We start from the raw sequence: 26,350 nt of genomic DNA on the forward strand, positions 1-26,350 counted from the left end.
GGAGTCCCCGCTGCGATGAAATAAAAATTTAATGTCATTTTGTTTAATTGTTTCGAATCTATAATAATGTTATGAAGTTGAAGATTTTGTGTGAACTCGAATCGATAAATATTTCTTAAAATTTTGTACACTACATAACGTCACACCAAAACACATAGAGGTGGGAAAAATTAATTAACGTTAAGGACCAATGAAACCATATGTAAAAAAACATTTTTTTATAGTATCCACCATTTGTTTTTTATATTTGTAATACTTTCATAGATATATTAATTACAATATAAGCAATAAAGTCACTAAGAAATAAAGTACGAAATTCATTTTATATTAAAAAAAAAATCATTTTTACCATCGTAAATCAAAAAGTATTAATAAGTATTATTAGTTAAATCAACATAATTATCATTTAAAAGAACCGTTATCTTAAATATATCTTTAACATTATCTTTCACGCTATCTCAAACTGTCCCACAATTAGTATATCAATATTAGCATTATCACAATTAGTAAATGTAATGAACGTATTGTCTATCTACAGGTCATCGCGTAGCGAGAGACCGCACCGGACTGATACGCGCACTTCCTGTCCAGCTGTGACCCGACAGCCCTAACAAAATGCCTTATCAGACCCTCTTCAGTCAAAGTTCTGGGACACTTATCAGTCGTGGACGAAACCCGCTGGCATCCCGACCTAACCGTTAGATCATGCTTGATACATTGCGCGCAAATGATGAGTGATAATTTACAATGGGTGATCTTTTACCGAGTATACCGAAGAGTACTTTGGCCAGTGAGGTAGACGGACACAACTGGAGTGTAGTGGGGCTGGACGCGTATCACACCGACGAGGAGCTGGCTGCGGTCGAACTGTTCAAGGATTACCCGGAAGGTCTCCTGCGTTTCGCATCAGCGTGCTGTGTGCTGTTTATGCTCGTTGGAATCCCCGGAAATTTAATCACTATTGTTGCTCTGGCGCGATGTAAGAAGGTAAGGTTTTATTTATTTTTATTTTAATAACTCTTTTTATACTTATAGTTCACAAAGTAATACTAAAAATAAATATCTGCTCTTAATAATAAATCGCGGATAGAATTTGAATAATATAACAATATAAAACATTTTGGGTTTACATACTTATTATTCATTACTAAACTTTAAAAACACACAAATCCGAACCTACTGAATATATTAGGAACTTTCTTTTGGTTTGAAGATGAGGGAATGTGACATGGCGATGTTGAGTTTTCATAAAGACAAAGTAGGTTTAACTATAGCATTTCTTTTTTTTTATTGTATTAGTTAGAAACTTTATATATTAACATCGCTAAATTCAATGTATATACATTAACATCGCTAAATTCATTCAATATATATATATACATTTATCTTTATCATTACGTACATAAAACAATGTCGCTTACCGCTGTCTTTCTGTCCCTGTGTATACTTAGATCTTTAAAATTACACAACGGATTTTGTTGTGGTTTTTTAAATAGATAATGTGGTTCAATGAGAGGAAGATTTATGTACCTACATTTATTTATGTGATGTCTTAAATAAACATATTTTTTGCGATTACTTTGCCAACGCTGGCTTATCATTACAAGATAGATCAAAATAATGTACTTCAGTACCTACTAAACACCTTTAAAATGTCTTTAAAAAAAGACCGCAGTGATGATGTATATCTCTAGGGATAACCCAATAACGATTTTTATCCTTTGCTTTTTACGAAAATTAATGGCTTATTTTCAAAGCAATTTTAAACAATACAGCATTAATCCTCATTCAATTAAGTGTCTTAAATACATTTTCCATCTACTACAGATCAATCCAATTGCGGTTTGTATTGTCTAATATAAATTAATCGAATGTCTAACTGAAAGACTGTGAACGTTGTGTATAAAGACATTATGTAGTATATTTAGTATTAGCATTGCACTCATGAGAAGCCAGGTTAAGTTCTGTACGTGAAACAGTATTTATTCTGGGTGAATATTTAAAACTTATAAAAGTACACATAAGTAATTTATTAAGAAAACATTCTTTGAAAAGGTTACTTAATTCTATATTATTATATATAAATAACATATTTTTTACACTAACCATAAAATATAAACGAAAGATTTTCTTTGCAATTTTATTATCTCATTTCTGCTCCGCTTGTCTGAAAGTGTTATACTTTAATACTTTTTCTCATTAAAACCGAGAGAGTAGTAAATAGACATACATTGCAATTAGAATCGTCGGACGCTAACTTAATAGAAAATAAGAATTTTATGTTACGGATGTTGTCCGGGAGTACAGGAAATACAAGAAGTGCCCTGAATGGACTTCTGCGATTTTCGAAACTGCATTTAGCTTTAAGTTAGAAGAAATATCCCTCATTAATGACTCTTAGAAATTATTATACATTTGAATATTATTTCTACTTTATTGTTTATAAAATACGAAAGGTATAAAAGCAAATATTAACAAGCCGTCACTACCACATTATAAGAAATGTTGACGATGCCTTACATCTCCAATACGCCACTAACAAATTAAACTACGTTGTTACTCCGTATAGTTATACCAGCTTACTTCTCTTCAAACGGAAACAACAATATTTAGTATTGCTGATTAGCGGTAGAATATCTTATGAGGGTAGGACATGCCCAACCAGACTTGCAGAAAGCAAACCACAAAATGATATGTGAACTTCATTGCTAATTACTTTATGTTTTTCTACATCATTGGACGTGTGGACACTTTATACGACCACAAGGTTTCTTGTTTAAAATCTCCGTTTTGGCCAATACAAAGTTATGCACTATTAAACCCTCATTATTCAAAAGAACATCACTTTATTGCACAATACAAGAAAATAGCAAATAGATCTGTATAGTACTAATTAATTGTTCATTTAATTTATCCATATGTATCAAAATCTGCCCTGCTAGTATTACTAGTTCAAACGATTCTAAAACATTTAATTAAACTTTAAGTTTACCATCGCTCCTTTTCTCCAGCTATAACTTATTCTATTGAAAATCAGCAAGAAACTAAAACTTAACCCTATTAATTATATTTTACACTAGCTGTGCCCGCGACCTTGTACGCATTTGAATTAACAAAAAAAATATTGTGGCCTAAGTTACTCCCTATTATAGCAGTTATCTGCCAGTGAAAGTGCCGTCAAAATCGTTTCAGCCGTTCCAGAGATTAGCCGGAACAAACAGACAAGCAGACCGACAAAAATTGTAAAAAGTCTTATTTTGGTATATGTACCGTGTATAAATACATATGCATTGGGTAAAAATGGGCTATTTTAATATTACAAACAGACACACCAATTTTATTATATGTATATATAGCTAACGGATTTATTACTGTTATTTCATTTATCATCATACTTTACTTTATAAATGAAATCCTTTTATTTATTTAACTAATAGAATAGATAAGAAAAAATACTTACCAAATCAACAATTAAAATAACATGAAGTTGAAAAGATAATTTTTGTCATGTCTGTCCGTCACATTAAAGATAACGCTTTCAACCCAAACGACAGCCGAGACTACTGAAATACTTTTTATCGTATAGATAACAAAGGAATGCTTTGAAATGTTTAAAAAAATACCATTCAATTTTCAATAAACAAACAAATACAAATATAACTGTACATTAGGTATATAATGATATCAGTAAGTTACAAATATCTGAGCCGAGATGAGCTAGTGGTAGACACATGAATCTTATCTGAAAATTGTAAGTTCAAACCTGTATCAATCAATCAGCCCATTTCCGTCCACTGCTGGACATAACAACAACAACAGCCTGTAAATTCCCAATGCTGCGCTAAAGGCCTCCTCTCCCTTTGAGGAGAAGGTTTGGAACATGTTCCACCTCGCTGTTCCAATGCGGGTTGGTGGAATACACATGTGACAGAATTTCTATGAAATTTGTCTTATGCAGGTTTCCTCACGATGTTTTCCTTCACCGCTGTGTACGAGATGAATTATAAAGACAAATTAAGCACATGAATCAGCGGTGCTTGCCTGGGTTTAAAACCGCAATCATCGGTTAAGATGCACGCGTTCTAACCACTGGGCCATCTCGACTCACTACTGGACATAGGCCTCTCCAATTGCACGCCACTGAGATCGTTCTTGGGCTACTCGATCCAGCTCCTGCCAGCCGTCTTGCGTAAGTCGTCACTCCACCGTGCCCGAGGACGTCCTACACTACGTTTGCCAAGACGCGGTCTCCACTCTATAACACACATGTATAGGTGCCATGGATTTGTCATGTGACTAATTTTTGTTAATAATCCATCTCGTACTTTGTGATGAAGAAAACCTGCATATCTCTTATGAACGACGTATATATCCTACATAAGAACACCGTGCTGGAACCAACTCCAAGCTATGGGCAACATTTACCGACTATTACTTTTAAGGACTGAATAAAAACACACTAATTTTATAATAAAAATCTAACAGCATCACTGGCTAACTCGACAGTATATTTCATAAACTAAAAATCTTAACTATTGGTATTGATCGAAATAGTTATCACTCAGCACCAAAGGTATTCTCATTTTATATATATCAACACATATCCATGAATATTTGTTTTCCGTCCTATTTTTCCTGCTATATGAGGAGACGTGTTTGCTACGCTTTCATAAAACCCTTACTAAACTACTATGTATATTAAATTAAACTAATACCAGAAAAACAACGACTTTCAGAGAAGTTTTGTAATATTATTATATAAGCATGACTCTTCGCAGTTACAGAGCTGAGAAGCGTGAATTTCATATTCGTGAAAAAAAAAGTTTTATAGACATAAATGCTCTACTGCTGCTTAAACAACAGACTAACAAAAATATTGTCGCATTTATAATATTATCTGGGAAATAGAATTATATTTATCAGGCCTCTACAAGTAATGAGTCTCGACATAACGAAGTTCATGTTAATTTTAAAATAGAACCTTAAACAAAACAAAGCAGTAAAGCATACCCATTATATACAAAGACAATACATTATAACATATCAAATACATGCGATTTTTGTGTATTTTATCATATATACAAAGGACGTAAGTAATGAAATGATTACATACTAAATACATTAAAAACAATATATTCAAATTTGCAATTGTAAATTACACATACAAATGTAAAATTAAATTTCTTTTTAATTTCTTACTTTTAAGTGATAATTTATTTTTCAATTGAATCAATCAAAACATTGTATTTTTTTAAAATTGACTAATATTTCAATGAATAAAATAGTTACGAAATATATCGTACAGTAAATTTTTCTAAACTAAATATTGTGGGTAATAAGATTGGTGATTGTAGTTCTGTTAGTTTAACCAATTTAATAATTTGTTATGTAAATTAATAATTTCTCATGCGAAGAAATCACCGATAAAGACCCCTTATTACTCGGTAGGAGATTTTACATGTAGATAGTAAAAAAGTTGGAATTCGTTAATTTTTATGCCAGTCAATTATGCTATGTTAAAAATTATATTATGCGATTCAAAATATTTATAACTTTAATTTAAATATTTAAAGCCTTAATATAAATAATTCTTTCAAAAAGATTAAAAAATATATTTTTTGTCATTTGTATTTTGTATTATATAGAAAATTTTGGTGAAAGAAGCAAAAATTGAGTTTCTTGCTCGATTTTCTCAGTAGAACCCACAGACTGAACCTGTATGAAAAGAATTTACGTGTTCTTTTTCATTTCCCATTTAAATTGTAAACAGATATTGACAATTTATCGCAAGTTAATAAACAAAACGTAATTTAATTTCCTAAATCCTTTCCATGTCATTTACTTCAACGCTAAATTACGTCGATGATATGAGTTATCCCTGTGATAAACTGAAAGCGCTTTACGCTGAATATTAACCACCTGCCATGTTGCTTTAATTTATTCTGTGTAAGCTTAATGCTGCACCGCGAATATAATTTAAGCTTATCCTAAATCGACATCAGCGAAAACTGATTATAATAAATACACATTTGTATAATATGAAGTCAACAGATTGAAATAATTGCGATACATATAATTTATACTTAACCCATGATAATGCATTCAATAGCATTTTAGTTATACATTTATCCAGTTTATCAAATGAAATGTCTCTCAATTATACATAAATATTTGTAGTATTGAGATTGTTAACATATCAAAATATCAGTATATTCAAATAATTCGTGCCAATTAAAAAATATTATTGAGTTCCAACATTAAAATTATAACTTTTATTTTCGGATTGTTTATTAATAGATTATTTAATAATAACGATTTTCGAAATCCGACAGAGCCTTAGAGAACCACACACGCAGAAGCTTTTACATGCTTTCAGAAGCACAGGATTACTAACTTGAAGACTCCGGCTACTGAGAATTTCTCTACAGAATAGCCTCAGTGATATTTTACTGATACGACCTGGGGTTCGAAGCCTTGGCCTTCAATGACACAACCTAGTCAACCAACGAGACAACTCAATAATAATACAATGAAAACTTACGACTCATTTAATAACAAGATATCATTAACAAGTTGGGAATATTTATAGCCGTATCTACTTTTGCCGTAGGTCAGTGATCATTGTAGTTATTGTAATAAATAGTTACAATATGAGGATGCGATAACGCAACGACGTTAGTTTATCTTGCTTAAATATGGACATTTATTACACATTTGTGAATGAGAGATTTTGAAATAAATTAAAATTGTTTAATTTATCGACGTTTGTTTATCTCAACGGCGTTAAATAATCTCAAGTTACGAGCGCCAGGCATTTTAATAGATTGATTGTTTACGATTCTTATTTGTATCTTTTTATATTACGCTATAATATAATATACAATATAAGATGCCTTATAAAAGACTTAACTAACTTTCACAAATTTTTTTAAACGATCGTAATTCAATAGCGACAGCAACTAAGAGAATTATATTGAAAAGACCCAATAAATCACTGAGATATTACTAAATATAAAATGTTTTATGATTGTTTCCATTTGAAATCTAAATTGAAAGTAATGCATAAAACTATATACAATTACTCTTGAGCTACGAGTAGATACATGTACAGAAATATTGTCACTGCTTCTATAAATTAAAAAAAAAAAACAGTCGCTTCTAAATTTTTCTTCTCGTGTTAAAAAGAAGACTTGAAGATATTTTCACACTTTATATTTTCACCCGACATGTACAGCTTTTCTTGTGACATTTTACATCACCTTTACACACATTGAAAAAAAGCACAAGAAAACTCATGCGATACTTACCTTTGTTCTGAAATGCGTCCTTTGTTACGATTCAGCTCGTTAGCATGTAATAAGTTTAGTAATTTTTTTATTTTCAAATTAAGAAAAAAACCCCAACTTGCAATACCAACACGTACATGTATAAACATTACATTTAAAATGTATATAACAATACATTAACTAAAAATATATACATACATATATTTTTATATATGTATGTATATATTAACGTATATAAATAATAAATACAAGTAATAAAAGTTACAGTAATTGAATAATATGTATGTATATTTACATTCAACTATTGTGTTTAATTTTTTTGTAATAATTATAATTATTAGCTACATGCAAAATCCTCAATAAAGAGTTTTAAATATTTTCAAAACAATTTCAGGTACGCAACGCGACAGCCGTGTTTATAATGAATTTGTCATGCTCCGATTTACTGTTCTGCTGCTTCAACCTGCCGCTCGCTGCTTCCACCTTCTGGCAGCGGTCGTGGGCACACGGGCGGACGCTCTGCAGGATGTTTCCCCTCGCTAGATATGCGCTCGTCGCCGTATCACTGTTCACTGTCCTCGCTATTACTATCAACAGATATGTTATGATCTCACACCCAAGGCTTTACCCTAAGTAAGTAACATAAATTCCATAAAATTAATGTCAAAAACGCAAAATCTAAAATTATAACTCCAAGTCATCCTTCAAGACGTTTTTACTCCAGGCAAAAAATACACAGTTTACAATATATTGACTAAACTTTTTTTCTTTGTAAGTCTATATATTAAATCCAAAATTATTTGTAGTAAAACAATATGTATTATTTACATTACCTTTCATTGCAGACTCTACAAAAGGCAGTACTTGGCTGTGATGGTAGCCAGCACGTGGGCTTTCTCTTTTGGAGCTCTCATTGCGACATGGCTGGAAAAATGGGGTCGTTTTGGCCTAGATCCCTCTATCGGATCGTGCTCAATACTACCTGATCAGAACCATCGTTCCCCAAAAGAATTTCTATTCGTAGGAGCATTTATGCTGCCTTGTCTAGCTATCGTCATATGCTACGCTAGAATATTTTGTATAGTAAGAGAGGCAGCTCGACGATCACGTGCACCAGGTAGAGGACGACCTAGACCTGGTCTAGAAGATTCTGCTGTTGGTTCAGCTTCGACAGCATTAGAACGATCTCCGGGCCCAGAAAATGGGTACAATCATGTCGCACCACCTAAAAAGGCATTACTTGCACCACCTTCCCTTCATTATCCTCCTACTCCAGGACCGGAGCGTTCATCGTCTTCTGGTGTGGATACATTAGATGGTCACGATGATGAATGCGCTCTTGACGCAAAACCGAGAACTCCGAGCGGCGGTGATACAGCCAAAAGACTTCGTCAAGCAGCAGTAGCACTCAGGCGATCCCCGGCTCCTGTGAGACCGCCCCGATTAACGCCGAAAGATAGGAAACTTTTAAAGATGATCATGGCAATAATGCTCTCATTCTGGGTATGCTATTTGCCAATAACGCTAACAAAACTGTTTAGGGAGTTCACGTCTCATCCTGCGGCAAATATAGCGGGATACATTTTGATATATTTGACGACATGTATCAATCCAATAATTTACGTGGTGATGTCGAGTGAGTATCGACAGGCTTATAAGAATCTTCTGATGTGTAGGAGACGAGCGTGACGTTCGCCCGGCGAAGGTGTCTCCGAGAAGCGCCCGCCGTAGTAACCCGCAAACAAATACTGTGAATTCATTTTAAAGTGGACGTTTCAATGTTCAAGAGAAGTTACGATAGCTGAACTTTGAACTTGTTTAATTGTGTATTAATCATTTGTATGGTAATATATATAGGTATGATTGTCCATGTTTTGTACATACAATACGTTATAATCGCGAGCCGTCCGTGATTGTGCTATATGAAAGATTTGTATTGATGATAAAGTTAAATACGAAACACTTAATTATATTATATATAAACGAATAATAATAAATGTAAGATAAATCTGGTATAGAGTAATTTTCACGTTTGTTCACAACTGATTTAGTGTTTAATTATAATGTCACATATTTATGGATGTAAACGTATTCAATCTTCTCAAGTTAAACTAAAGTCGATTAATGTTTCATTTCAATTTGAATATGAAGTAAATAATATTGTTATTGAACAACATTCCGCAAGATAATTTCCTTGTTATGATAATATTGCTTATACGTGGACATTTTATGTCTATTTCCATTTATAACTTATGAAATAATGTAGAATAACGAATGTAAATCTTTAAACGTTATTTGATATTGTGTGGACATAATGACGTTATTGATAAATGTAACTGAAGGATACTGATTGGATATAATCAACCGGGCGAAACCCGTCGAATATCCAAAACTGAGTCATTAGGGAAACTCATTCTAGGAAAAAGAATCAACGCAATGATGTTTACAATAAACACTCATTTGTAATGTTATAACTGTGGATGTATGACGCGTGAAGTGTAGTTTCAGTTTAAGATGGAATTAGTACAGAACAAAAGTGACGTGTTTGTGAATGGTAGTGCGTTTATATATGATGCTGATCTGGCGTCAGTGGAACTATTCAAGGGTTATCCGGATGGACTGATGAAATTTGCAACAGCTAGCTGCATTCTCTTCATGGTGATTGGAATTCCAGGGAACATCATCACTATTGTCGCTCTGGCGCGGTACGAAAAAGTAAGTTATTAATTTAAAAAAAAAATCTATTGTCTATGCCTTTATACGTTCATTATTGATGCGGCTGTTTATTTCTATCATCAAGTACCATCATAATTCGTATTATAATAACATCAATTATATTCAATATACATTAATTATAATATTATTACATAACAAAATCATTTCATCACATGTAAAATATAAATTGAAAGCATTAATTTCATAACATTTATAATTTACCTAAGTTTTCCTTTATTTGTGTTAAAATGTAGCAGCTACATAAACTAAGCTATATAAACTTTAAAACATATTCTTATCGTATTAAACAATTAACAATGCCAAAATTTGCATTACCGTCACAACTATACTCACCAAGCAGTCTACATTGAAACAGTTCTAAAACTAACTGGAAACTAAGGAAATAATAATTGATGACAAATTGTTCATTGTGCACTGCACTTGGGTAATACAATGCAAACAATAAAATAGTTCAAACAAAGTGGAATTTCATTAAATTAATAATAAAGTAATCATTTGTTTCCCTTTATAACTAATAATTGCTCATTTTATAATAAATTGTACTTTTAATATATAAATTATACGTGCATTGTATAACATATTAATTATATCGTATTAATTCCCTAATTGAAAGAATAAAAGAACGTTTATTTTTGAAAAATATACACAATGCACCTTTAGTAACTAATTTGAAAACATATTTTCAGTAAATACCTTAAAAAAAATGACAGTTCGACTGTAAGAATAAAAAATATGAAGATATGGTTAGATGTACACTTTAGTTCTTTGACTTTGATTCTTATCCTGAATATATAAAGTTTAATTTGCATTGTCGCATGTAAAAAGTGATATATAACCGCAGAACATATTCTCCATGTTAATATGTGACCTTTAAAAGTAATCAAGTCGTAATCCACCAGACCGCACGTCGTCCGGCCGCAATCAGTACCGGGATGGTACTGATTACAACTTTGCGTAAACAAAAACTGATTGTATTATCATAATAATGTTTCCGTTTATTCGTTAATTAATTATAATCCGTTTTGTTTGAAAATCTATTAACTCGGTTGAATAGCTTGTTGATTGTTATTAACCGACTTTGAAGAATTGACTTTTATAAATAGATAGAATTTTATATCAAGATTTTGATATAATTTTGTTAAGTAAAAGGATTAACGTTTGATCGTATTACTTTTTTTTGTAAAACATGAGTAATCCTATTTTCAATGCATAAACTAATTTTAAGCCTAAATCGGGTAAATCCAAACGAACACAGTATAATAAAATTAAAGCTTTTATTCCTCTTGTAAGTTTTACAAAAACACATTATTCACATTTGAAATTATCTTTTCTTCTTATGAAAAGGTGAATAATATTAAGGTGACACATTTAAGTGCTTGAGGTAAACCAAAATGAATAAATTCAATTTCATTATAAATTGTAATACTTACTTACACATTTGATCCAACTATATTATTAATTATAATTACTTTTTTAATATTTTTTCATTCTTGTCGAATAACTTAATTTAAATGTTTTATATTTCGTACATAATAAGTTAACAATTTTAATAACATTAATAGATTTTTTATAATATAATTACCCACACATATACTTCAAAATGTACATAATAATTAATTTTAAAATAACTCTCATTAAATAAATCAATTTGGGAAAAAAAATTACACATTTATAAATGAATTGCAAGTATGTACTATGTATTCTGATTCACGCGATTTACTTACATTAAACGATACTACTATTTATCCATCTAAAAAAATCGGATTGAAAGTTATTAGATTCAAACAAACAAATTTTTAGCTTTCTATAATAGAGTTGATGCATGTAAAACAAAATATGACTAAAAATATAATTTCATACTGTTAGGGTAATACATTTAAGATTTCAACATTTGTATAAAACATAAACAATGTATTATTTACCGTTTCGAAATGCGTAATGTTAACAGTATGACGCATGTTAATACGTAAGTAACTTCTGTAATCGGGAGTCATACTTTGAAGAAAGTTCCTTGAGACCACTTCCAGGACAGCGTGACTCGAGCTTGACTATGAGTGTTCTCGGGAAATAATCATGATAACAAACTTTGCTTTAATGTTATTCGTGGATTTTTATCGATATTTGAATTTGATATCGATTGAATTCGGATAAATGTGTTAATCTTTTTTTTAGTAATGATGTAATTTGAAAAAGGAATATCAATAAAATGAGCTCCTTTTTAAAAATATATATTGTTGGAATAAACAAGCAACATCTGCGTCAAGTCACACAACTTCCCTTTAAAAAAAAAGGGCGGGAGATTCGTAGTTGACACATTGAGATCGCGAATATAATTATTACGGTGTAATGTGATTATTGACGGTTATTTGTGTTGTAGACTAAATGTTTTTCTATCGTGGTAGATATACTTCCTACTTCTGCTTCTAAAAATGTAATATTAATCGTTTACAATCAAGTTCGAAATTCGAACTCACATGTCACACTACTAAGTCAGTCGTATAAAACAGCAAAAACAATTACACAAACAACCTTTTTTAGCACATATGTTTATTGTTCTATGAAAATTAAATTAGTCTTTAACTTTGACCGTTAGACTTTTGTAATGAATGAGAGATAACGGACAATTGGAACGATCCTTTGTGACGTCATCACATTATTTAGCACAAATGAATAAGACATATGACGAATATAAACGTGTACACCTGCGAGCGTGACTCTTTGAAGAAAGTTTTGCAATACCGGATAGTGATATGACGTGATGAGTTGAAGTGTTCTCAATAAAATATGTAATGATCGGGTTACTTATCGGGTAAACACGTGTTTAATATATAAATTTGAATCTAACATTTATAAATTGGTAGCGTTTATTTACCAATCGTCAATAAGCATTCATGGGTTCTAAAATGTATTATCTCTTGTACCTGTAATTATAATTACTCTCTTTTTAAACTAGAATAAATTAGTACGAATTGTCGATATTTGACTAAATAACTGATGAATCCTTATACGTGAAGTCGATCCCAACAAAACACATAAAAAATCTATTCGTATAATTTGTACGATCGTCATTTGATTAAGTTAATATTTACCTTACGAATTAATACTTAATCGTTGAAATTAGTCGGCATCACTGTTAGTAATAGTAGTTAGGGAGATGACAATAATTTTGCTATAAGATTTACTAATGCCTCTAATAGAAATTCAGTTTAATACAACTATGTTACAGCGCACCAAATTAAATAAAAAATCTTCTAGTTAGCTAATGAATGGTGATATAGAGCTAATAAAATATGGATATGAGGTTATTATATAATTATTTATAAAATTAAAAAATATAGTCTATTTGGACAGTTTCACAAATATAAACTTTTTATAGATCTATACACCCAGGAAAGGCGCACCCATTAATTTAATAAATTATTTTTTAATAAAATACACTTAGCAAATATAATCTCATTTGTATTCATTTGCTGTCTTTACTCTTAGCTGTCTCACGCACACTAAGACACTTTCTATGCAGAAGCGACACACTCAGATAATGTTAGCGTGGAAGGGCGCACCGTGAGTTGATAGATCCGTGCGTTTATTGCTTTATGAAAGATTATTGTCATTGTTTAAAAAGCCTCTTCGAAAAATCAGGTATATGTCGTGTTTATACGTTAAACATTTTAAAACCATAAACAACAACAACAGCCTGTAAATTCCCACTGCTGGGCTAAAGGCCTCCTCTCCCTTTGAGGAGAAGGTTTGGAACATATTTCACCAAGCTGTTCCAATGCGAGTTGGTGGAATTCACATGTGGCAGATTTTCTATGAAATTTGTCACATGCAGGTTTCCTCACGATGTTTTCCTTCACCGCTGAGCACGAGATGAATTATAAAGACGAATTAAGCACATGAATCAGAGGTGCTTGCCTGGGTTCGAACCCGCAATCATCGGTGAAGATGCACGCTTTCTGACCACTGGGCCATCTCGACTCTTAAAAGATTCTGAACGTCAGCCTCAGGAACGGCAACCTACAGATAATTAATCATTGCGTTATCTGTAAAAATGCAGCACAAACCACTTTGTTCGTTGGCCGTTGTCTATTACTTAGGACAAAGTTTCAACAGCATTGTAAATAAAACTGTTCATGTATAATTTACTGTTTTTCACATTGTTATACATCACGTTAATAATCTGACCGATTTGAATATTCTACTGCTCTGAGAGAGCAAAAATTTAATAACAAAAATGTCCCTATAACGTATAGAGCGTACGTGCCTTGAACGTCAAAGTCGTCTAGCGAAATATGTATACAACACACAACATTTCGTTAACATTCAATATACCTATTACATTTTTAATTTAATTCAATTTTGAATTTAAATTAAATCTATAACAAAAATGTTAAATTATTTTTTCATTTGTCTTGATGTATTTCAATTTTATTCGCGTTTCTCCTTACTTATATTTTGGTTAAGCAATCATAATAGTTTGTAGCAACGCACTGTAGGTAAATATCACTTTAATAAATCATAGGACTTAGGGCAACAGGATAAGTAAACAGGATAGGGGATCACCGCTATTACTAATACAAATAAATTACCGCTGAATAAGATGATACCACCCTTGAAACTGATGATACAGCAATGGTAATTGCTGTTTACTTACCTCGCAATTCTGAAACGCTGATTCAAGTCCAATTAACTAATTTGTCCCAAATTCGAAAGGGCACTGACCAATAGGCGATATTAAAAAAAAAGTTAGATTTTCACCAATGTTTCTGAAAGTGTAGATTATTCTATTTTTAAATATTAGTGTAGAACCTCATCGCGCTAACACGAAGCCCTGCTAAGAATTTCTCAATTTCGACAAACTTTACAACAACAGCCTGTAAATGTGCCACTGCTGAGCAAAAGTCTCCTATCCCTTTGAGAAGGTTTTGGAACATATTCCACCACGCTGTTCCAATGCGGGTTAGTGGAATACACATGTGGCAGAATTTCTATGAAATTAGACGCATGCAGGTTTCCTCACGATCTTTTCCTTCAACGCCGAGCATGACATGAATTATATACACAAATTAAGCACATGAATATTCAGTGGTACTTGCCGAGGTTTGAACACGCAATAATCGGTTAAGATGCACGCATTCAAACCACTGGACCAAATCGGTTCATCAAATCATACATTATATAATTATTGAAGTAGAAATATAAACTCGGTGATCGTTAGTTTGTTAATAAATCCTGCCAGGCTGTATGTACACTGCTGTCCTTCGTAAAATTTATAACAATATCACTATGACAGTTTTGATTTATAAGTGTTCTTCGTGACCGTCGCGACAAATTTCTTATTTTATACAAAAAGATTTATTTTCATTAAAAGCTGCCAGAACTTTTACAAATTTTTATTCACATAAGTACTCGTTTTAGCAAAACATTGAAATTGTTTGTTATACGATACATCATATTTTTATTTATTCTATATTTTGTATTTCACTTGGATTAGAAATTCAATTCATAAGGTCATATCGTCGAGACGATAAGTTGATTTCAGATTAGGTAACCATGAAATAAGCATACATCTTTCGAAAAACAAAATAAATACGCTTAAATAACGCTGTGCACCTCAAAGTTTAATGTTTCGAAATGCAGCAAACTAACAAATGCATTTAAAAATACAGACCCAATGACAGCTATATTTCTGTGCTATAATAAAAAAACTAAAAATATGTTAACATTCATACAACAACAACAGCTTGTAAATTCCCACTGCTGGGCTAAAGGCCTCCTCTCCCTTTGAGGAGAAGGTTTGGAACATATTCCATCACGCTGTTCCAATGCGGGTTGGTGGAATACACATGTGGCAGAATTTCTATGAAATAGTTACATGCAGGTTTCTTCGCGATGTTTTCCTTCACCACTGAGCACGAGATGAATTATAAAGACAAATAAAGCACATGAATCAGCGGCGCTTGCCTGGGTTTGAACCCGCAATCATCGGTTAAGATGCACGCGTTCTAACCACTGGGCCATCTCGACTCATTGAACGTTCATACCAATAAACAATTTAATTCGTCTCGTTAATATATTAACACTTTATTGTGTTTACTTGCAATATAAAATGTATGCTATATTCATCGGAGGGGAACTGAGGTTCTTAGAAAAAATGAAATATACGATAACGTTTCCATAAAAATATAAATATATATCATATTAACTCAACGTATTCCTTAGGATTCTAACACACGTTAGACACAACATGCAGATAGAATAAGTGACTAAGGAAATGATTTCTTATCTTATCACGCTCGGCTTGAGAACTTGGAAATGATACAATACAGTCTTGTTAGATTTGTAAATATTTTACTTATATTTTGGTTACTGGATTATTCAGAGTGAATAAATCATGAATTGTTTGATGATAGTTATGTTTGAAATGTAAAACGAAATCACTATAAAATATACGGCTGGAAAATTTATAACCGCAGGTTTTAAACTCTGTTAAAATGTTACATTAATGTGTTATTATTTCCGCTCATAATGTGTTACAATGTGGTTATTTCGAATTTTCAATAATTAGGTATATTTGATACTAATTAAATGATCTCTCAACTGTAAGCTAATAAGCAAATTGAATCGATTCGATATTACATAACTTTAGTCACTCGCTATTATGTTACTAACATTTAGATTAATTAATAATACATCTATTACATATAAATATATACAATATTAATCTTCGTGATGTCTCGTATTTATTATATGACTTATATTATTATATATTATATTCGCTTTAACCACAGTTATTTCTTTAACCTTCGACGTTTATACAGAATTACATTTGCAGTGGTGAGCTAGCTTAATATGCTAAAAGAATTCATGTCCATATTAAAATAATAGATCTTGCACATTGTACGATTGAGGAATTACTGTCTTTATTATAATATGAAAAAATATATGAAATTTGAAATGTAGATACTGTGCTTATCATGCACAAAAATGGTCAATTTAATCATAAACTACGTCGTGGCCAAATTATTTATTTGTACTTATAATTTGTAACCAATAGATTGAACTCGTCGTAATATGTTGTTTATTTTCTGGTAACAATAAAAACAAATAATTTAATTTTTTTAATCATCACATCACTGATTGATTTAACTTATTATAATATGGTATTTATGTGTAATTTTCTTTGTGCAGGTACGAAACGCTACGGCAATATTCATAATGGGTCTATCATGTTCGGACCTGCTCTTCTGCTGTTTTAATCTGCCGCTCGCCGCTTCCACCTTTTGGCATCGTTCTTGGACCCATGGCGGGCTACTATGCCGTATGTTTCCGCTAGCAAGATACGCCCTCGTTGCTGCCTCACTCTTCACTGTGCTGGCTATCACAGTCAACAGATATGTCATGATTGCTCATCCAAGATTATATCCTAAGTGAGTACATATAACCAACTAAATATTCATGTTTGCTATATCTTATTGTTTTAAAAATCGAATCCTTTCATTAACAGGTTATACAAGAATCGAAACATAGCAATAATGCTGGTCTTCATATGGATTGTGTCGTTTGGAGTGATGATAGCTACGTGGTTCGAAAAATGGGGTCGTTTTGGATTAGATACAAATATAGGATCCTGTTCTATTCTTCCAGATAAAAAGAACAGATCACCAAAGAAGGTTCTCTTTCTAACCGCTTTTATACTACCTTGTATAGCAATAATACTTTGTTATGCACGGATATTTTTCATCGTTCGTAAAGCGACGAAAAAATCTATGAACACTAACAAACGACTACCAAACCCTGATGAGCTGTCATCGGCTGATACGTCTTCCTCAGCATCTGCACGAATAACAGCGGAAATTAGTAGCAATTATGTTATGGAACAGACCATAGATCTTGATATACCACTAAGGACTGATCAAAGTCCGGAAATTCCACGTTCAACGACGTTCAAACTTAGCACGAGAGACGACGTCGTGAGACACCCTGAAGATTTAAGACAAGAACCAACTAGACTTCGAAGAACCGCACTAAGAAAATCGATGGCACTTCTCAAACTTTCGCTGCCAACGCGAAAAGATAGGAGACTGGGAACCATGATTATTGCTATAATGATATCATTCTGTTTGTGTCATTTACCTATTACGATAACAAAAGTATTACGCGAGATTAACCCCCACCCTGCCTCTAATATAGCTGCCTACATTCTCTTATATTTATCGTCTAGTATTAATCCTGTAATTTACGTGGTTATGTCAAATGAGTATAGAAAAGCCTACAAGAATTTATTCAGGCGGCGAAGCAGAGCTTCGTTATCTTTGAAGGAAATCAGAAATCAATCATAGCGAATAGAATTAATTGGTTTATAATTCCTTAGAATATCACGTAGGACTTGAATTTAATACTCAATTTAATATTTATTTAGGTTAAGGTTAGAATACTTATATCTTGCGAATTCTGTGTGTCGTTTCTTTTGTCTTTTGTAAATATTGATAAATGTTATTTACGTAATAAAGTATAAATGAGGTTTTATCATTGAAATGATGATTAAAGTAGCTGTTTTTTCAGTAATTTATTGTTGTAGATTAGATAGACTAGGCTTGGATTAGAAATATCCTAGGATTAATCATACACGTTTACCTGTTATAGACAAAGAATAATGATATAATGTTATATAACGATACGATTATGTAGAAAATCATTAGTATATAAGATGACCAGTATGATTGTTTAATAAATGGGGCCCAAGAACAATTGTTATTGACATTCCGTTATATGGTATGATATAAATCACGAATATGGTATTAAGACACGCGCACACTAGTCGAGACATTATAACAAGCAAAAACTCTACAGCGATAAAAAAAAAAACAAAAGCAACTCCGAGATGCAATGCAACAAGCATTAGCAATCTTTATTAAGAAGGACTGTTTTCATAATACGATCCACAAGTAAACTATACTATCTACTAAAAAAAACTGTGTAGTAACTATCTACGATAGATGGTCACAATAATAATATATTTCAATAATTTTTTTCTTGTCGCGACTAGTGTGCGAGATACAGAAGTACTGCGTTATAATCTGTTTCCAATGTTAAAAATATCATTCAAATTAAATATAGGTTATATTTGATAAGATAACAATAATCTATTTAAAGTTAAGCAATATGTGGCATGGAAATTGGTACAATAATACGAGAAAGCAATCGAATTGTATTGTAAATTAAATATTAAGGGGAAGTTAATCGGCATGTCGATAATTTATCTTACCTTAAATCTAGTATATGTAGCTCATTTGAGAAATGATTTGCAGGAAAATTAACTACCTTTTTAATTTCGTGTGTCACGTCAAGAATCGAAGCTTGCATCTTGCAATAATAACGAAGATGAGTAAGCGAGAAAGGAATACAAAGTCTCGCTTCCTCTCAAACTGAGTTGCAAACACTTTTCTCTTAATATAATGTATGTATATTTGAAAAGGTAACACCAAAGGAAAAATATATTGACACGGTTAAATTAGAACTGTGTCGTACTGAGTATACAACGTTGTGGTGTGATATTTTTTACTTAACAAAATGTCGAAGGCATGTAAAATTATAATAATTGTTATTATATAAGGTGCTGCGGTATAGAAATGAAACCTACATAGATAACAGATTTGAGAGCTATGCTGAATGAACTATGCATCAAAATATAAACTAAAACATAATAATTTTCAAAACAAAAGAGTGCTCAACAATAAAATTACAGATTTTTAACTGTAACAAAATGCATATTAATATTAACAGTAAGTTAGTTCATGTTGTATTTGTTATCAATAAAATGTAGACGATGTTAATAAAGAATTAGGCGTTAAAATGTAACGATGGATAAGTTTGTTTCTTTTAAAGATATTTCGTTGTAAATAAATCAATTTAGGTGATTTTAAATTGCAGTTATGATGTTCTATGAAAAGTGACACTCGATTCTCGTCCAAATTGTGAATGAATATGGAATTTACTTACCATGATACGCTATTTTGATTCGAATATTTATTACTATAATTGTTACTATGAATTTCCTAAACAGTTTTCTGATATTTTAATATCGAATCATACGTAGAATTGGATCTGAAGGCATATTCTGTAAGAATAAACTCGAAACTCACAAACGCAAAATTTTATTCCGAAATGTCATGAGTGATATGCGATATCAACTAAAATGACTCGAACTTTAGAACTTTAAGAGCACATGTGTCAAAAAAGCGTATAACCGTAAGTCCGTTTCAACATTTCTCGATAAGAGCACTGTCTTTTTCACGAACAACTGTTTCATGTTATACACCATATATTTAATATAATAGTGCATTTTCTTTAGTATAAGTCCTAGAATATTTTATATAAATACGAAAATATCCTTTTTGCTTACATAAGAACTTAGATTTCGATGATTAATGAAGCAATTTAAAAATATAACAAATTTGTCGAATAAAGTTGCAATGATTTTATATTAAGTAGAAAAGTAATTAATTTGGGTCTGATCTACAAAAAATGTTGCTAGGTATAAAGTTTTCTACGATAAATTAATCTAGTATTGGACAAAGAATGTAGCAACACCGAAGGCTTTTCACTAAGGAAACTTATGTAGAATTCATTAATTTACAAAATTATTTAATCGAAATTTCATATTTTAAAAACTTGAATATTTATTGTCTTAAATTTTCGCGATTACACATTGAAATAAAACTAGCTATAACGGATTGGATCGCGTATATAAACGTCGGGATGTCAAAAATAATTAATATACGCGATTCAAATCCGTTATAGCTAGTTTTATTTGAATATTTATGACATATTAAACTGATATAAATTATATGAAAATTAATATTGTTTATGAATTCAAAAATGTTCTGTATTCTATACTATATAAGTTTATGGAGATGCAGTGATGTACCAAAGAACCAACTCTCCCGGGGCCACGGAACCCTAAGCCATTGTACTTACCAAAGATATAATAAAATGAACTTCAACTACAAATGATTTTCATTTAAAACCAATACACATATACGACATATTATATATTAATTCAATTCAAACGTTTGCCGATAGAGCACAAATTATTTCGCCAATATCACGTAGGATGGAGAAGACACGAATGAGATTGATCGGTACGGTTGAGATAACAAAATAAATTAAATTTTGAACAAGCACAGTATTTAACCTTTATTAATCGACCGATAAAAAATTAAGAGTTACTAATGAGGTAAATTAAAAATAATTGATTGTACTCTCAATTATATACAATAGAATATGGTTTTCAATTGCACTATTCACAACTTTATTTTATTACATTTGAATACGAATGAATAAAATTTATTAAACAAAAACGTCAATAAACATTATTAATAAAAAGGCTTCATCGAATAGGAAAATATCTTAAAAGACCTGAAGTAATTTCGGAAAAAGGAACTTGTTATCTGTTGCGGAACCTTCGTCTAGGCCATATTCACACAAATTTTGGTCACGAATTCTTATTTTTGTGAGGTGTGTTGTGCATGAACAGCCGAGGCGTAACCAGCAGATAGTGGAAGTTTCCCAACAGTGCGTGACAAATGAAAACCAAGGTCACCCAAGAATTTCAATATCGCCATAAAATACCCCTAAGCTATTATCAAATCATATAGCTATAATCAAATCCAAAAATTTTTCCAGAATTTACTCGTTTGAGCTCACGCGAGAGTGTTGATATCTTAACAGGAATTAACAAAATGCTAAATTGTGCTGCATTTTTGGATACGAGTCTGACACCTCATTTTCAATAATACCTGAGTGACCTGGAATCAAGACCAGCAAAAATTGTAGACCTTGTTGATGGCAGGATAACAGAGCCCCATAGTTCTTTAGAAAATCTAAATTTGCTACGAAAATTATTTTCTTTTATGGCCAACAGCTTAGTGAGTCAGATAAAATAACGGATTGTTTTTATGTTGTAATATTATTTATCTTGTATATTTTTATAAAGTGACATTGATACTGTAAGAAACAATATACAAGTATCCTTTCTATCAATAGGGATATAAAATATACTTATATAATGTGCGCCCCACGGGATAGCTTTCGTACGCTACCGTGACGATGTTTCGTGCCTTTAGTATTGGCTGACTCAATTTTTTATTATGATACAATTTTTATTTCTTATATTATATAGCCAGCCATGTCCAGCCGTTCCATATATTAGCCGGAACAAACAGACAAAACCGACGGACAAATATTAATTGACATATACCGGGTTTACATATGTACGTATACGAATAGTAAAAAGTGGTTATTTTAATATTACAAACAAATAAACCAATTTTAGAAGATTGTAACTTTGCTTAAAAATTGTTAAAAAATTTTTTTTTTTAATAAGAAAGCCTAACCTATACAGATATAGGTCCTCAATTTATAATATACCATTCACACGATATATATTTTACATTTATTAAATAGTTCATATACACATATATTTTATTTTGACTCAACAATACGATCAAATAATTATACTAATTGTATGTTTGGTTAGGTTAATCAAACATAATTATAGCATGGTCGTCCGCCGCTTGTAGTGATGATCCACGTCACGTGTTCTATAGACTACGAGAACGTGTAAGATTATATTCCGTAATTCTATCATTCGCTTAGAACATTGATGTACATTAATGACATTCTAATTTATATATATATTAATTATCTCGTCGGTCCGCAGAGGTTCCTAAAGGTTATATTACCGAGACAATAAAATGATATATTCTTATAATGATTTCTTAGTTAATTATCGCTGTTTTTCGTGTATAGTCCTATCACTCTTCATATACACATATAAGAACAACAAAGAACGAACAAAAATGGTAATAATTCTAATTAATCATTTGTTATTAAAAATAATATAATAATAATAGGCAGCAGAGATTGCCCAGTGGTTAGAACGCGTGCATCTAAACCGATGATTTTGGGTTCATACCCAGGCAAATACCACTATATATGTACTTAATTTGTGTTTATAATTCATCTCGTGCTCGGCGGTGAAGGAAAACATCGTGAAGACCTGCTGTCTAATTTCATCAAAATTCTGCCACATGTGCATTCCACCAACCCGCATTGGAAAAGCGTGGTGGAATATGTTCCAAACCCTCTCCTTAATGGAAGAGGCCTTATCTCAGCAGTGGAAATTTACAGGCTGTTACTTTATTTTTACTTTATATTATTAAAAATAATATATGAAGTATATTATTCAACTCTAAATAATGTAGATGACAAAAATGCGTAGAGCTAGTGCTTGTTGACTTTCAGACTGAATTAATTATATGTATTTATATAACACAACTTTTTATTTTAAATGTTCGGAAAATGTAATTACTGAGTTCTTACTGGTTCTTTTCGGTAGATTCTTTGAGCCGAACTGGTGGTAGCTTTATTCAATATAGTTTTCTAAAATGCCGATTCCAAAATTTCCAATTTGTAAAAGCCCACTTGAATAAAGAACATGATTCTACATAAAACTAAGAACAACCGATAAAGGTACATATTCTTATATATAATACATTCACATACATACATACATGATATTATTTACGTAATAATTAATGTAATACCTAATAATGTACTATTTAATACTACTATAGATTCAAATTGACGATTTCACGAGCAAAGTTATTCCATAATTAGACAGCTTCAACATTAAACGCTATGTAACGGAATATGACTCAAGGCCATTAGCAGTTTATTAATTATCTGAGATTCTGAGGTGTCTCAGTGTCGCGAATTGTAAACCGCTCTTTGAGATAAGGTGTTTAAGCATAATTAAGTACAGTATCAAGAACAGAAAAGACATGTTGATTCCTACGTAAAGGTATTAACAGCAACTTTATTGATCTTAGTACTTGGTCGGAATATGAAGTGAATGTATAGGTCATTCACCCCTTCTGCGTGATATATGTACTATCTCGAAACTAACTTTTCGAAACATAAGTGGGCGTAACTGAGCTAAAGACTGAAACTAACCCTTAACACACACTTAACAAAGTTTTATCCATCATCATCACAAAACAATGTAACCAAACGCAAACTATATAAATCAATTATCGTAAAGTAATTAAATATGTAGCCAGTCATTACTAGAATGGGAACAACAAAAGCTGTTCGTAAACTTTGGGCCCTTTGATGCTCACAACATAGTAACACATGATTAATTGGTATGAATAATGGAAAACTTTACGACTATCTCACGCTTTGAATTTCGGATTAATAAATGATTGTGAATGAATCGATATTATCGACGTGGATTTAGTTATTCAGTCGGTGACTTTAATAAATAATGATATTGATCGATTTTGGAAACTACCCAACTGAGCTGGAAAAAGAGCAGAAGTATAGGTACTGCAATTGTAAACATATTCGAAACGATTCGAGAGCAATACTGGTGGATTTATTTGTTTCCCGAGGCAAAGAATTGCAAGCACTGTCAACTTTCCGGTTTTATCGTGATACGAAGTGAATCCAACTAAATAAAATATTCAAGAAGAGTTGACTGGTTTGAGTTTAACAAGCCAAATCTGCCAAATCTATAAATAACAATTCCAAATTTAAAATTAATATAATAAATATACAACAGGCTTTTATAAGTAAACATTACTGAGTAAACTTGTACCAATAGTATTATTATTGAGTTATTTTACCAATTTTCCGCGTAATATTTTTCTAAACGGGAACAAACATAATTCATACACCGGACACGATTTGTTTGGTTCCGTCGAAAATAATCCTTTCGAGCTTAGGTATAATACAAAAACGTGATCGTAAATCAAGCTTTATTTCAATTTCATTATTTTTATGTTATAAATTATATCTATTTGTATTCAATCAAACCAAATTCAAATTGAAAGTATGGTAGTGGATATCTATCTAATACATGAGGGTAGACCGAAGACTAAACGTTACAACCATTACAAAATAGCTTAAGTTTTAGCGGAATTATAATTTGTTCCAAAAAAAACATAAGAATTATTAACATTAATATATAAAAACATAAAATTACTGTATATATAGTTACTGTATATATTACGGCTGCGTGGAATAGTGGCAAGAATGCTAGCAGCATTTTCCCGTTAAATCGCAGATCCAATCGTCAAAAAAAAACAAACCAGACCTCCTTTTACTAGTGGAGACAATAAGGCGAGATGTAATACTTATAATGAAGCTTTTTGTACCACTATTCCAAGGACTAAGTGTATCAGCAGCAAATGAGACAAAAAAATAATGTAATACAGCACTCAAATATTTCAAATAATTTGACATAAGCAGAATGAATTATTACGTACTTCAAGAGCAAGAAAATTGAGATTAACATTAACAAATATTAAATTCAAGAAAATTTCCAGAGGCAACCATCATTTTTAGTATAATACTTTTTTTATTAATTCATAGATTAATTTTCAATAATTATTTTTTTGTTTTTGATCCATAGCCGGATTAAGTGTATAATGGATTATATTTAATTAATTCGAATTTTAGTATTTATTGAAGATAATTTTAATTCGTCGATTTTTTTGTAATTTAGCTATGCCCGCGATATCGTGCGCCTTAGAATTTAACAAAAAAGTTATTTTTCAGTTTTTTTTTTTTTTATGTTATAGGTTGGCGGACGAGCATATGGGCCACCTGATGGAAAGTGGTCACCATCACCCATAGACAATGACACTGTAAGATATATTACCTTACATTGTCAATGGGCCACCAACCTTGGAAACTAAGATGTTATGTCCCTTTTGCTGTAGTTACACTGGCTCACTCACCCTTCAAACCGGAACACAACAATACTGAGTACTGTTATTTGGCGGTAGAATAACTGATGAGTGGGTGGTACCTACCCAGACGGGCTTGCACAAAGCCCTACCACCAAGTCATCAAGTATTGTTCAGTTTGCAAATTTTGCATTAATATAATATCGGTACTAACTTAGTAATCATCGTTATATCATTACTGATTTACAATAATTCGATATGTCCATACAAAGTCACGAATACCAGATTCGTGTGGTTTCAGATTACTCTTCACGAAAGAAAGTCATAATTTTTTAAATAATATAATTACTTCGTGTCATTTATATAAAGTTACATATCTAAATGTTCCAAATTACTTTTTTGTAATTAATAAAATATAAGACAACGCGTCTTCGTAACTGTTACTGGGACTCTGACAGAGTGTGGCATTTATTATAGCGGGTTTTTCAAAATTGTATTTAAGAAAAATCGTAGCGCACCATTTAATCTAACGTTTGCTATCTGGTATTTATCTAAAAACAAAAATTATTA

The 26,350-nt window shown here is 31.6% G+C and overlaps 2 protein-coding genes across 2 annotated transcripts; both read left to right on the forward strand.

Moving 5' to 3' along the window:
- Positions 1–526: 526 nt before the first annotated feature.
- LOC124535704 (G-protein coupled receptor moody) lies at positions 527–8,975 on the forward strand. The gene is made up of 3 exons (XM_047112014.1): positions 527–987; positions 7,681–7,919; positions 8,132–8,975. The coding sequence occupies exons 1-3, from the start codon at positions 748–750 to the stop codon at positions 8,973–8,975; spliced, it is 1,323 nt and encodes a 440-aa protein (XP_046967970.1). The 5' UTR covers positions 527–747.
- Positions 8,976–8,994: 19 nt separating this feature from the next.
- Positions 8,995–21,031, forward strand: LOC124535705 (G-protein coupled receptor moody-like). The gene is made up of 3 exons (XM_047112015.1): positions 8,995–10,001; positions 17,214–17,452; positions 17,530–21,031. Exons 1-3 carry the CDS (start codon positions 9,801–9,803, stop codon positions 18,362–18,364), a joined length of 1,275 nt encoding a protein of 424 aa, XP_046967971.1. The 5' UTR covers positions 8,995–9,800; the 3' UTR covers positions 18,365–21,031.
- Positions 21,032–26,350: the final 5,319 nt, after the last annotated feature.

The sequence above is a fragment of the Vanessa cardui genome, chromosome 15 (genome assembly GCF_905220365.1).
Source record: "Vanessa cardui chromosome 15, ilVanCard2.1, whole genome shotgun sequence".
NCBI classification, from domain to species: Eukaryota; Metazoa; Arthropoda; class Insecta; order Lepidoptera; family Nymphalidae; genus Vanessa; species Vanessa cardui.